The following is a 15,546-nucleotide window of genomic DNA, read 5'->3' on the forward strand; positions in this document are numbered from 1 at the left end:
TGACAATAAGGATGGCATGGCAAGTGTATATGATGTTCTAAGGATGTCATTTAGCTGATGTAAAAGCCTGTCTCTCACCAGGCTGATGCAGAAATTGTCTGCACAAGAGGATAGTATCACGAGCATTTTGCCTGTCAGTGTTGGTATCAACAGAAATCCAGTTGATGATTAGTTGGTGTCGGTACATTGACATGCATGTAACACATTCACACATGTAATTTTGCGAATTCTAGGAATGCAAACATGTGTGTGCCCTGTGAATAATATTAGAGTGCATGTAAGGCATAGAGCACTACACACTGAGGCAGAAAGCACTATAATAAAAATAATATGAGTAGAGCATGTGGCTTAGACTTAGAGCGGCACACTTGTGTCATTTAAGTGTGCAGTCTCAGTGCTTATACACACACACTGTGCCCTCCTCTGCAATGTATCAATCAATTAAATTCACTGAAGATAATATATTGAAGGTGCTTTGCACTGCATTGATTTATGACATGTGAACCCTGCCGATCTGACAATCACCAAGAAATGTCATTCTGAACGAAGAATCAACAAGTCCAAATACTCTAAGGAGTTCTCGGCTGGAGAGAAATAAAACCCACTGCCCATATGAAATATTAAACTAGAAATGGTTGCGCAGCAACCAATAAAATAAAACTCACTCACTAGATAAGTTGCGTGGCACTGTAATTAAATCCATGGAGCCAATAAGAAGACACATGCCGCATGGCATGACAAGGCTAGGCCTTGTCAAGTGGAGAAAACAGCAGTAGCATGCATGCCGACATGGAGTGCTGAGTAAAATAATGATTACTATCACCATGGCTGACACAGCATGCAAGAGAAGGGAGTCCGAGATGGAGCATTGTCTATTTTCAGTATTTACATTTCATATAGTTAATAGTAAATATAAGAGCAGTAGTTACAGGTAGTTAGCAAGTTTTCAGACCCCTGCAGTTGTACTATGAAGTAGCGTGCTTAGTGTATGATGAAAGGATTTTATTTGAAGCTTCAAGTGAGAGAATAGAATATTGTATTGTGATAACTTGAATGTGCATTTGTATTTTTGGAACTTGTTTGTGAATTCTGAGTTATTGCAAGTGGCAGAGGTTCGAACCCTTTGGCTTGTCAGTAATCTCTGAGGTTTTTGGTTTATTCCCAAGTGGCATAGGTTCAAACCCTGTGGCTTGTGGACATGTTTTCTATGTTGGTGTATCTCTGGATTGCATAGGTTAGAACCCTGTGGATCTACGAACAGGTTTTGAAGTGTTTTCTGCTTGGAGTGCAAGGCTTTAAGTCATGTTAAGGGTATTGTGAAATGTTGTGGACACTTGTGTGTTGCACGCGATGTATTTTGAGGGTTATACATTCTTGTAGAACGTTTGGGGGCTTGCAAAATAATATTTTTGCCTTGAGGCCAAGCGATTCTGTCACTCACCTCCTGTTCCAAAAGCATTTGGACTCAGAAGATTGTTATATTGCTAAGCACGCTATATTATATTGTAATGTGCAAGGATTCTTTCAATACTACTGCTATTGTGTGCTTGTATTGCACATCACCCCTGAACTACTGAGGGTTTGTGTGTGTGTGAGTGTGAGTGTGTTGTGTTAGTGTTATATACGCTAGTGCATTTCTAGCTTGGTGCGCACAGAGCCTCTTCAACATAAGGAGCAATCCATGGCAATTTTCCTGTGTTGTAGGTAAAGTACTAGTAAGTGCCTGTACTAATAATAGATGTATGGTACTGTACATTATGTGACCTCGGCAGGGGACAGCATGTACTCATCTTGGCAAGGTTCAGCAAAGAGCTCACACCAACATGAGTGTGACCTCATTATGATTGCATCAGTGATGGCATGTGCATACCATTTTGGGAAGGGAGGGCATATTTGGGACATGGTGTGTATACTATGCCAAGCATATACAGCATGGTAATCAATATGTTTTAGATTTTTGGCCTTTGATCTTTTTTTAAAATTACACTTTTATGAACTCCAAATCAGACAGGAAAACATGTTGCAAATTTTGCTGTCACTGGTCTGTCACTCTGCCTCATCTTGTTTCTTGACCACCACCATTGCCATTGCTGTTGCTCCCATCCCTCTCCATCCCCCATCTCCTGCTTCTTCCATCCTTTGCCCTTCAACACATGCAGGCAATGACTGACAGTGATGACAAGATGGATGTGCACAAGCATCCTCCTTATGCTATAGTGTTACAATGGCCCTTTATGACTAATACTGCATTTCAAAATTGCTGTGTCATCTTTGTTTATTTACTATTTTCCTTTTGATCATTTTTCCTCACTCATGTATTGTTTGTTGGCTGTGCAGTACTGTACATGTCACCCTTGATGTCTGCAATATCAGTTTTTTTGTCCTGTGCTCCTTTGAATTGTTATAATCATATAGGAACATATCAATGCAACCAGAATAGGATGGCAAAGCTTCCATATTTCGATCTTTCAGGTTTAGTTATCCGAATGTTACGATTTTGCTTATTTCTTTTTCTTTTCCCTCAGCACTTATCTTTATCTTATCAGCCTATCTAAATGCTCAGACAGTTCACATGCTGTTACCAGACAACTATACTCCTGACACTGCAACACACAGTCTATGCATGCCTCTTGTTGCTTCATGCATGATTACCATTTCATAGTGTACTATTATTAGCATACCACATATATATTTAAGGAGCCCTCAGCTTCAGCTAAGGTTTAATCTATCCAACTGCCTATAACTCCAACTTTGTGACTATCTAAGTCTAGTTACCTGCTCATTACTCAGCATTGTGAACAAGGACTTAGCCAAATCACTGAACATGAGTGACAGCCCTTATTTGACATTGTTTGATGAGTTGGTGGCTAACATTTAGCTGAAGCTTGCTTCAAACATTCCTCACCTACCATGGTGATCAACATACATGTCCCTTACCTTTACACAAACCATTTCTATTGCAACCACCTTCAAGCTATTCTGTGCAGGAGCTCTGTTGTACTGCACAGGCCAAATCTTGTCCTGTTGGCAATGCAGAAACAACACACGACTCCCAATCCAAAACATTCCCCATCTCCCTGTCCTGTACTACATATTCCCATATCCACACACCCAAGTGATCAATCAGCCTATGCTACATGATGGTTGACCAATCACACCCATCCTGACCCCATACTCCAGTCGATTCAGATCCATCAACATTGCAGAGTCTGTACCAGGATCCAACCACTCAAGTGCAGGTTTCACACCTTTTGCTTGCCAGCCAGAGCTCCCAAGTGAGTCAGGAGTAGAAGAAGAAAGGGATTTGGTCAATCTTTACTGATGCAGTGATGCCATCAAAGACATCATCCTGATGACATGGACAGAAGCAACCTTTGACCCCTGTGCCAGAGACTTCCACCAAGCAGCTCTCTCAGACACTAGCGAGGTCAGAGGCACTAAGGATCCCTCCAATTCTGAAGGAGGATCTTACCATCCTTGGTCCCCATCCCCAGCATCCTCCTCAACAATTCACCCAGAGAGAGCTGGATCAAGAGTGGTTTGAGCAGATCAACTCATTTATGGGCCTGAAGGACCCCTCTACCAACCCTTCATCATACCCCAATGACAAACTCCCTCATCAGAGCCCTACATGCCACCCACTTCTCCAACCCCCAAATCTGAAAGATAGCAAGCAGTCTGGGACTGGATCAAGGCAAACAATGACCCTCTCCCCCTTCTGGAGCCAGAAAGACTCAATGCAGGTGGACCTGCTTATTCACTCTATGCCAATCCCCTTAGCCCAGGCTTGCCTGTTCCAGGAGAGCAACTCTTTGCTGCAGAGAATCGCAGAATTACAGACCAGCATGTGATTGCCAGTCCCCGAGTCCCTTTCGAGTGACCCTGGACTAGAGTCCACCTTATGCTCATCAAGTCCAGACTCAGTATACAGTCTGCCAGGCTCCTCAATGAAGTCAATGCCCATCTGGAGTCCAGAAGAGAAGCAGCAGCACTTGTGAGACATGTCAGAGACTGGGAGCATGAGCAGTGGCACCATGAGTTCTATGGGACTGCCGTCCCTAATGATGTTCCTGATTCAGAGTGGGTCACAAAAAGTAACCATTCTGAGGCCCAATTCTACCAAATGAGGTATGGAGTTGGAGAACCTGAAGAAGTCACCAACACCCATGGGCATCCCCTATATGAACCCTTCCACAGAAGAATGCCCATCCTTGATGATGATGAGGCCCAAAGATATGCAGCAGCATACTCCTGTCCAAATGCCCCAAATCCATATGCCAATGAGACTGCCCATTTCCATAACATTCGAGGAGGTAATGAGGCAGGTCTATCAGGTTCTCACTAGGAGCATCCCCATGGTACCCATTCTCTTGTGGGGCTTAACATGGGATGAGCTGTTTGACCACATAGTACATAGTATTAGAGTAGACCCCTACTGGTTGTTAACAGATGCAGGAATCAATTAGGCCAGGGCCTGTACTATTGGAGATCGAGTCTTCATGGACAATGTGCTCAAAGTAGAAGGTTATCATTGAACAGCAATGGTATAGGAACCTAATTCATGCTGATGAGCTGTGCCTGGCAGGGTGACCATATCAGCAACTGGTGCCAATGCCACTCAACCCAGAGTTTGTAATCCAGGCTGGAGCACAAGGAGCTGATGACAGCTATGTAGACATTGAAATGGCTGGAACCTCGATGAAGAAACCGTCCCAGTCACTGCCACCCCTGCTGTCTATTAACTGAAATACCCAACTGGAAAGATATCCCAGCCTCCACCACAACTTCAATCTACACTCAATGCTGAGACCACCAAACCCCCTGCTACCACCTGTACCACTGGAATCACCACCCCAAACACCACCCTGGTGGATGCTTGCTAAAGGAGACCAGAGCCCATGGGGCTCTGTCAAGCCCAAACTCATCAATGAGCCCAAATGGTTCAATGGGAAGGCCTCTGACATAAAGAGGTTCTTCAACAAATGCGAGGCCTACTTCAAGGTCTTTGCCAACCACTTCACAATGAATGCTGCCAGGCACAATCTCTACCATGTTGGCTTCATCACTTCCTTGTTTGACAGGGCAGCTTGACAATGGTGGGACCAGCAGGAGCACCTGTACAGAGACCCCATATGAGGCCACTGGTGATATCCACTGTGGTATGAATTCTGCACCTGCATCACCAGCCGCTTCTGAGAAGTAGCAGAACTGGCCATCAAGCAACAAAAGTGGAAGAAATTGCAACAGGCAGATTTCAGATTGGCTGTTGAATTCTTCACCCACTTTGAAGAGTTGGCCATAGAGTGTGATGAGTTTGGGGATGAGAAATCCATGTTCACCACAGTTGAGGATGTGGTATGACCCACTGTCAAGAACACCATCATGCACAGGGACAATGAATGTCTCATGACATATGCTGAATGGAAGATCTGCATCAAATGTATTGACACCAATTACTGTTACAATAATAAGTCCTCCCAGAATAACAATTCCAGTTGAGGCAACCAAAACACTGGAGAGTCATCGGAAAAAGCCAGCAGCTCTGGGAATTCTAGTGACAGTCACGATTTGACTGGCACAACATATGGCAGGGCAGGGCAACCCATGGAGATCAATGAGCTGAAGAAGAATTGGCTCTGCTTCTGGTGCAGTTTACCTGACCACATGTCCTGTGACAATAAGTGTCCAACTGACAAGTCTAAGTGAAAGAAGGTGAAGATACTGCCAAAGAAGAAGGCCAATGCTGCCTGACTATGACAGTTACTGGTGGAAGCTGAGAAGGAAGAAGCAAATGTGTTAGCCACCAACTCAACCAAACAATATCAAACAAGAGCCATCACTTGTGTTTGGTGATTTGGTGTACTTATAAGTACTGCTGGCTTGTAGAGTGAGTGACAAACTTAGATAGTCTGGAAGTTGGAGTTGAAGTTGGGTAGATTAAACCTTAGCTGAAGCTGGGGCTTAAGGCCACAGCTGAGGCTCCTTATATACATACAGACATGACTAATAATAGTACACTATGAGTAGTAACCATGTGTGAAACAAAGAAGAGCGTTCATTGTCCATGTGTTGCAGTACAATAGGTATAGTTGTCCAGTAATGATGTGTGAACTGTCCAAGCACTTAACTGTGCTGATAAGATAAAGATGAGTGCTAGAGAAAGAAAAAGAAAGAAAAAGAGAAATCATAACATCACCCCCTCCTTAAGACTCATTCATCCTGAATGATCTGTCAGAACCTGTTTCCCAATCCTCACATACCTTTTGTAGATAGTCTACATCAGTTTCATCTTCTGAAGGTACCAGAATATTGGTGAATTTTTGCTGTTTGATGGTTGTGGGTGTCTGCTGGTGAATGAGTTTGAGTCAGAGAGTAGTTCCTGTCTCAACTGTTCTTCTTATATCTTGGCACATTTCTTGGCATATGCTTTGAATTCTGCATTGCTCTTGGTTTGCCCATCAGATCCTTCATTTCTGGTGGAGGCCCTGGCATCTCCTACTGCATTGATGTTGTCGGCCACTGATTGAGTGATCTCTTCTATTGAGTGGTTACAGAATGAGGAGTGTGAAAAATTCAATGGTGGATAGACCGTTTGGCTGTCTGATCCATCATGTGTGCCAATGCCCCATAGTAATTCTTGGAAACCATCTGGGATGTCCCACAGGTCTGGAATCTTGGGGTCTTTTTCACCAGTGTGGGATTTGAGAATGTTGAGCTGTTCCTCATACTCCTTTACCAGTTCCTCAGTGTTTGCAAGGTGGGATCGTGTTACCCACAAATTTTTCTTGGTTGGGTATCCTTTCCACTTGATTAAATAGTCGGTGACTGTCTTGTGATTTTGTCCCCTTCCCACTGTTCATTCTCTTTCATTTATGATCTTCTGTACTTCATACTCCTCTTCTTCACTGATTAGATCAGGGGGTGGTCATTCCTCTCTGGGTTGTATGTCAAAGACATGTTCTATGTATGGGGTGAGAAGAGACTCATTGAACCAGTTGTGAATTTTCCAGGTTGAAGGTAATTTGAGCTCATAGGAGGAAGCACCCTTTTTTGCAATAACAGGGAAAGGTCCCAGACATCGAGTGGCAAGTTTTTTAGCAAGTACTGGTAGCTTTAGGTTTGTGGCATCTAGCCATACCTTCTCTCTAATTTTGTACTCCCTGGTCTTCTTCACATGCTGGTCATGGGTTTTCTTTATTTTGTCTGCCACCTTTTCTAATGCCCTTTTTGCTTGTTCCTGCATTTTCTGCAATTCTGTGAAATACTGGTTGGCCACAGGTATCTCTCCTTTGGTTGGAGCAACTGGTATAGCTTGCCTGTCTCTCTCAAAGTTCACTTTGTATGGTGAATACCCAGTGGCAGAGTGTCACCAATTGTTATGTGCAAAGGCAGCCAATGACAGCCAGTTGCTCCAATTGTCCTGTCATCCATTGACGAAAAGCTTAAGATACTGCTTGATTTCCTGATTTACCCACTCAGTTTGTCCATCTGTCTGAGGGTGACAGGTGGTCAAGGGATTTCCTTGTACTTGAATAAGGTCATAGGATTCCTTCATGAATTTGGAGATGAATACAGAACCTCAGTCTGATATGATCTTTTTAGGTATTACCCTATATGGCATATAGACTCACTCCAATAACAATTTGGTGTATCCAAGGAAAGTAAGGGTTTTGGTGCAAGGAATCAGGATGATAGTTTTGGACAGGTGATCTACTATGACTAGTATCGCATCCAAGCCTTTTGATTCTGGTAATTTGGTGATCATATCTACTGAAATATGCTTCCAGAGAGTGCTGGGTATCGCATTTGGGTGTAAGGGTGTTTTCTTGCTCTGTGTAACGAGCATGCCGACGGAAACCCGACTTCCACTCAATCCAACAAACCACAGCCCGGAATCCTACGGATCCCGATTCCCACTTTCTATTTCATATTCCATTTCATATTCCTTTTTATATTTCACTTCTCCATTACAATTTATCAATAGCCCGACATCGGTAGCGAACATGTCATCGGACCCCATCGGCTACCGACCGGTAGAATACATCCTCCGACAACCCTAGAATGTAGACCACTCCGAGTAGGAACTAGATCGGACTCCTAACTAGTATATAAGCCTTAGAATTACACTGTAGATACTCAGTTCGAATATCAACTTGGTTCAGCCCAATCTCTCTCTCTGACTCTAAGTCTAACTCTCGTTCTCCAGGCTGCGGAACTCCGATCCGTTGGACTTATCTTTTACCTCGTCTCTGCCACTCCGCGGACTTCCGTCCGTACCCATCTTAGGGCTTCGGCTCAGGGGTGATGTTGCTAATAGCTTCGCCTACACCCGATGCATCCCGCGGCATTCCGCTATGTGCACTTACTGCCGCAATCCTATTGGCACGATCCTAACACTCTGTTGGCTAATCTTGGTTCACTCACAGGCTTCACAGCCCTGAACATATGTTTCAACCTCCTGGCATGTCTTTGGCCACCAGTAATCCTGCAGAACAAGTTCCTTGGTTTTTTCAATTTCTGGATGTCTCATGGTCACATGGTCATGACAGTGAGCAATAATTCTTCCTTGGAGCTTGTGATCCTCTGGCACATATATCCTCCCATCATACTTGAGCAGTTCCCCATCTCTTTCTATCACTTTTTTGTGATTTAGAGAGGTCATAATGCCAGCATCCCACTTCCTGGCATCTTTGGTGTGATGGGCAATTTTGTGATGAATTTCTCCTGGGTTTGGTAAGATCAGGGCTCTGAACATCTCAGGTTTCAACAGGACTATGTCCTTATTATTTTCTTTTCCTTGTTCATGGTTAGCTCTTTGGCTGAGAAGGTCAGCTTTGCAATTCTGAGCTTCTGGCTTATGGTGAAGTGTGAATTGGTATTCCATGAGTTCAGTTACCCATTGAGCTTGTCAGCAGTTAAGCTTCTGTGGCTTTCAGAAGTATTGTAGATTGAAGTGATCTGTCCATATCTCGAAGTCTTCCTTAGCACCCATTAGGTAGTGTCACCAATCTTCTAAGGTGATCATGATGGCCAAAAGTTCTTTGTCATAGATTTCATAATTCTTTTCCATGGCAGAAAGAGATTTTAACATGAAAGCTACTGGCCACCATTTTTCTTGTTGCTCCTGTGATAACACCACTCCTATCGCACCATCACTTGAATCCACTTCTACTCAGAACCTTCCTTGGTCAAGAGGAATGGCCAGTACTACCTTCTCTTGGAATTGGCATTTGATCTCCTTGAATGCTTTTTCCTGTGCTTCTCCCCACTTCCATTCTACTTTCCCAGTAAGCATTGTCAGCAGTTTGACATGTTTGCTGTAATGCCGTATGAAGTGTCAGTAAAAGTTGCAGAAGCCTAAGAACAATTGTAGTTCCTGTTTCTTGTGAGGTATGGGCCAGTCCAAAATGCCTGCAATTTTAACAGGGTCCATTCAGATCAATCCTTCACTGATGATTACTCCAAGGTATTTGGTTTCCTCTACTTCAAACTCGCATTTCTCAGCTTTCAGGAACAACTTGTTCTCTCACAGAATCTGAAGGACTTCTTTGACCACCCAGTGGTGTTCCACCTTGTCTTTGGTAGTGATCAGAGTATCATCAGGGTACACAGTCACCTTCCCTTCAGATATTAGATCTTTGAATATGTCATTCATCATCCATTGGAACATCATGGGAGAATTGGTTAAGCCAAAGAACATTACCAGAGGCTCATATAGTTCCCTGTTTGTTCTGAACACAGCCTTCCACTCATCTCCTTCCTTGATGTGCACATTGTTGTACCCCCACCTCACATCTAGCTTAGTGAAGTATTTTGCCCCTTTCAGCTTGTCCATGAGTTTGGAAATCAATGGAAGCAGATACTGGTTTTTAATGGTCATCTCATTGAGTTTTCAGTGATCCTGTACCAGATGCAGCTTTCTGTCTTTCTTTTTGATGAAGAAGAAGGGCAAAGCCATGAGAGATTTGGAGGGTTGTATTTGTCCCATGGTCAGGTTTTCATTGAGGAACTTGTCAAGCTCTTCCTGTTTGGCAGGGTTAAGTGGGTATACTTTGCAGTCCAGGCTGGCATTTGCATTGGGGATTAGTTCAATGGCATGATCCCACAGTTTTCATGGAGGCAGCTTGTCAAAGTTTTCCTTGGCGAAGACATCTTTGAAGTCCTGGTAGTGCTTGGAGACAATGTCTTCGAAGGTTTTGGCTTCCTTTTCTTCATTGGCTTTAGCTGCAAGTTCATTGGCTTTGCTGCCAGTGGCCCTGACATGAAAAGCTTCTTTGAAGTCAATGACTAGCAAAGTGTCTTCTTCCTCAAACTCTGTTCCCCATTTTTGTTCTGGATCCTTGTCAGGGAGTCAGAACAGTATTTTTTGACAGTCACATCTGGCTAGTACAACAGACCCAGTGTTCTAGTCAATGATAGGGTTGTGTTGCTTCAGCCAGTCATGGCCTAGGAATATTGACATGGTTCCAAGATCTACAACTGCTAACTCTATCCTTTGCTGGTGGTCTCCAATAATGAGTTGTACATCTGCATACTCCATGATGTCTCCTCCCTTGTTGTGAGTCCCATCAGCATTGTAAACTGCTGTGGGTCTAGCAGCCTTTTGTACTGTGATGTGATGATCCTTTACCCATCATCTGTCAATAGTGCTCCCTGTACATCCACTGTCAACCAGAGCAGTGACCGCATGGATATCCTTGGTGTCTAGGGTTTTGAGCTGAAGTTGGACAGATACATTGATGAGCCTAAACTTCCATGGCAACAGCAAAAACCAAAACTCTAGATGAGTTCACAGCAAATGACATGTAGCAGCAATAAAGACTTTGTTGTTGTGTGAGTGTTTTGGTGCACCTCCATGCAGTGAATTCCTCAAGAACATAAGTATACACTGCGACTTTTCAGTCAGCAAAGTAATACCCTTAACAATCAAGTACTAAAAGCATTAGCTGTAAGCCAGAAAGGGTCTTGATAGATGAGAAGGAACAGAATCCGGTATAACTGAGAATACTGGCAAGCCATGAACAAGGTGATGGCAATTAACTAGCAAAAGCCATGGGTGGAATTGGTGGAATTAATGGAAATGCCATCAAAGGAAAATACCATCAGCAAGATAGCAAATACCATGACAGTAATAAATGAGTCCTGGAGATGAGAGACTGGCAGAAATAGATGAATACAGTGAGAAACTGGCAGAAATAGATGAATAAGTGGAGAAACTGGTGGTAAAGCAAAGATGAGATGATCTGGGAGTAATGTGAAGGGGAATTAGTGATGGCAAGATGATGACTGAGATTGGGTGAAGCTGATATTGAAACTATACTGAGGTTAACAACAGCAAAACAAAACAGATCCTGATCCTGAGTCTACATGGAGACTATCCTATACTAAAACTGATGGCAAAATACCAAATACTGTGACTGATGATCCTATGCTGTTGACCAAAATTCCATGACAGATGCTGCTGGCAGCAATAATGATCCTAATCTGGGTCCACATGGGGACATAACTATTCTGTACTGAGCTGGGGTAAAATGATGGTGACATAGAAGGTGAGGCTGATAAAACAATGCTGGCTGGTGAAAATAAAATGATGCTGGCTGAATAAAAGATAAAAGCGAGTTGTGGACACAAAATTCCATGTATTGGCACAATATGAGTGTACACCAATATCATTAGAAGAAAAGCCATGACAGAGAGTATAACTTGGAGTGACTAGGTTGTTATTGTCTGTCTCCTAGTGGGTACAAGTGGTAACAGTCATAGCAACCTAGCAAATGGTGTCTGATAACTGTTAACTACCATTTTCCATGGTGTGTACTAGCTTTTATACTACAAGTCCAGAATAAAATTAGAATACTTCAAACAAGTCCTTAGTAAGTCCTTAGTATATAGATTGGTAAGAAATGATACAAAATGTGTGCTCCCAAGGTTCTAAAGTAACAGCATCCACATGGTTTTACCATGTATAGACTTAGTGATTAGAAAGAATTCTGCTGACATATGGACTTTTGGGCTGCTGTGTTGGTGCGGAAAAGCACTCTGAAGTGAGTGCACTGAAGTAGAGACCTGCAGCATTGTCTTGGCATTGTAACAGCCTTAGTAAAGCTGGTGGAAAGGTCATGGTATTAAGTTTTTTGCCATGGAATAGGTAATTTGACTGCAGCATTCTATTAAGTGATGCTTGATGCTGATGTCAGTGATGGCTGTGCTAGGCGATCACTGATAGTCCTAAATCCATGAGATTGGCAATCAAGTGCCTGGCAGCATTAATGAAGTGGTGCTTATTGATGCGGAATATGAGCTGGGAAGGAAGGTTGGTGGCAAAAGTGGGTATTGCCATGATTGCAATGGTTGACTTAGTGAAAGTCCATTGAGTGGACAAGGCATTTATTATAATGCTAAAATCCATGAATTCTGAGCATAGAGCCTTGAGGCTCATCAATGTTTCATCCTTTTCTGCCCTGTATGTACATTGGAGGAGTTTTCAACTCATCTAACCACTCCCATTTGTTATGGTAGTCATTGAGACTTTCTCCCAGCTTCTTGCTGAGCACCAAGGCAAGCTCAGGGTTGACTTCAGGCTTCCTTTTGGGGTGCACCCAGTTGTTGAGTATGGCAATTTTCTGTTCCATGGTCTTCACCAATCGCAGCACATGTCAGGTCCATAAATGTCCAAAGGGTTCTAACCAAGAATCAGAGTACTCCATGGGTGTAACCCAGATCTTCCCCTGTTCTTTGATTCCTTTGCTTTCCCTTTGTACTTCTCCATTGTACTTCTGTCGCAAACTTTGTTGGTAGCTAAAATCATCTTTCTCATCAGATACTTCTTCAAGGGTTACTTTGGAATGGGAGGGGGGCTCTCTGCCCCCTGTTTGGGCCTCTTGATCCCTGTGGCCAATTGAGTGTTTTCAGTCCTGATTAGGACACTTGTCACCATGCTTTGCAACCTCCTCTTGCAGCATGCCATTCTTGTAGTGACTACCCACCTGCTGGATGTCATTCCCTGCTGCACTAGGTGTTCTGTGTAGTACTGAACTGCCTTGGTCAGTGGTAACCCCAGGCAATGCTTCAACTTGCTTGGTCTTCTTCCTGCTTCCAGGGCAAACAGAGTTTCCTCTCAAACTTTCAAGCTCTATTGCGCTAGAGGTCTCTTCTCACCCTGGTGCTTCATGAGGTGCCTTTTCTGAGCCTTTCATAGTGTCTTGGCTACTCATGCTTGTCTTGGGTATTCTAACTCAAGGGGCACCCATACCATCTGGTTCCTTGCTGTGGGGTTCAATGCTCATCGTAGAGCAGTGGAAATCTCCATGTACACCATTGTTGTTTTGTGATTCTTGTTCAGTTTTTATGAAATGCTGTGAAATATGTATATTGTTTGTATCAGTATCTACAGAAACTGTATAAGTCCATCCAGCATATAATGAAATCATATCACAAGTATTAACCGAAAGTCCCACTGACAGAGAAGAATCGCTTAGTTCTCCACTGGCTCACCTTTTACCTCTGTGATCTTTTCAATCACCTCCTACACTGCCTTGTCTTGGGCTTCACTTTTCTCCTTCTCTGCTTCCACAAGTAACTGTCATAGTCAGGTTGAGTTCGCCTTCTTCTTCAGTGGCATCTTCACCTTTTTCCACTTGGACTTGTCCTTGGGGCACTTGTTGTCTTACACCATATGACCTGGGCTGCTGCATCAGAAACAGAGCTTTTTATTCTTGAGCTCATCAATTTCCATGGGCTGCCCCATTCCACTGTATGTTATACCTATTGCATGATGCTTGTCATCAGAATTCCCAGAACTACTGGCTTTTCTGGATGTCCCTCCACTGTTTTGGTTGCCTTGACCAGAGTTATTGTTCTGGGAGGTCTTATTTGGGATGCCATCCTGGTTGGCAACATTGTAGCAGTAGTTGGCATTGATGTGCTCAATTTGGCTCTTCCACTTGGCATACATGGTGGGATGATTGTTGTCCCCATGCATGATGGTATTTTTGATGGTGGGTTGTACTGTATTCTTGATGGTAGTGAACATGGACTTTTTGTCCTCAAACTCATCACACTCTATGGCTAGCTCCTTGAAGTGGGCAAAAAACTCAATGGCTGATTGGAAATCTGCCTGTTATAGTTTCTTCCACTTTTCTTGCTTGATGGCCAGTTCCACCACTTCTTAGAATCAGTTGGTGATGCAGATGCAGAATTCATATCATGGCAGATATTGTCAGTGTCCATGAATGAGATCTCAGTATAGGTGCTCTTGTTGGTCCCACCACTGGTGAGCCCAACTGTTGAAGAGTGAAGTAGCAAATCCAACCTGATAGGGATTATGTCCACCCACATTCATGGCAAAGTGGTTGGCGAAGACCTTGAAATAGGCCTCACACTGGTTGAAGAACCTTTTGATTTTGGAGGCCTTCCCATTGAACCATTCTAGTTTGTTGATGAGTTTGGGCTTTACTGAGCCCCATGGGTTCTGATCTCCTTCTGCCAGTGTCTACCATGGTGGTGTATTACGCAGGGATCCTGGTGGCATCAGCAGCAGCGAGGGGTTTGGTGGTTTCAGCATTGAATGTAGGTTGAAATTATGATGTGGACTGAGGTAACTGCTGGGTCAAGTATTTCAGTTAACCAGTGGTGGCAGAGGTGGTGACTGGGATGGTTTCTTGGTTGAGGTCCCAGCTGTTTCAGCATCTATATAGCCATCATCGACTCCTTAGACCCTGGCATGCAGTAAGTATGGGTTACTCAGCATGGGTGCCAGCCATTGATATGGCTGTCTGGCTGGTTGTGGGTTGTTAGCATGGATCATATTCCAGATTGTTGCCATTTGGTGATACCCTTCCACTTCTATGACATTGTCCATGAAAATACAATCTCCTATTGAATGGGCACTTGCCCAATCCACTCCTGTGTCTGTAAGTAACCAGTATGGATCTACTCAAATACTTTGCACCATGGCATCAAACAACTCATCCCACATTAATCCCCATAATAGGATCGGGACAGTGGTTATGCTTCTAGTGAGTATCTGATGGACCTGCCTCCATATCTCCTTGAACATGGCAGAGACAGGCAGTTTCTGTGGCATATGGGTCTGGAGCCATGGGGCAGGAGTAGATTGTTGCATATCTGCAGGCTTTGATGTCATCAAGGACTGGAGTTCTCTCTCATAGCAGCTTGTAGAGGGGTAATCCTTGTGCATGGGCAACCTCTTCAGGTTCACTGACTCCATACCCAGCTCTCAAGAATCTGGCTCCCAGGTGTTCACTTTCTGCAACCCAGATGTTGTTGGGAATGCTGCTAGGGACAGCAGTCCCATCGAACTCATGGGGCCACTGTTCATGCTCTCACTCTCTGACATGTCTTGAGAGTGCTGCTGCCTCTCTTCTGGACTCCAAATGGGCCTTGACTTCATTGGGGAGCCAGGCAGACTGTATATCGAATCTAGACTCAATGAGCATGAGGTGGACCCACATCTATGGTCACTCGAAAGGGACCCAGGAGCTGGTGAGCATGTGTTGGTCCATAACTCAGCAATTCTCCACAGTG

General features: G+C 43.8%; 1 protein-coding gene across 1 annotated transcript; it reads left to right on the forward strand.

Moving 5' to 3' along the window:
* Positions 1-2,926: 2,926 nt before the first annotated feature.
* Positions 2,927-4,345, forward strand: EV420DRAFT_1650510 (uncharacterized protein; the record flags this gene model as incomplete). The annotated part of the gene is made up of 4 exons (XM_060478461.1): positions 2,927-3,023; positions 3,181-3,275; positions 3,366-3,847; positions 3,892-4,345. 4 exons carry the CDS (start codon positions 2,927-2,929, stop codon positions 4,343-4,345), a joined length of 1,128 nt encoding a protein of 375 aa, XP_060323651.1.
* Positions 4,346-15,546: the final 11,201 nt, after the last annotated feature.

Source organism: Desarmillaria tabescens (genome assembly GCF_030435595.1).
Source record: "Desarmillaria tabescens strain CCBAS 213 chromosome Unknown EV420scaffold_76, whole genome shotgun sequence".
In the NCBI taxonomy this organism is placed as follows: Eukaryota; Fungi; Basidiomycota; class Agaricomycetes; order Agaricales; family Physalacriaceae; genus Desarmillaria; species Desarmillaria tabescens.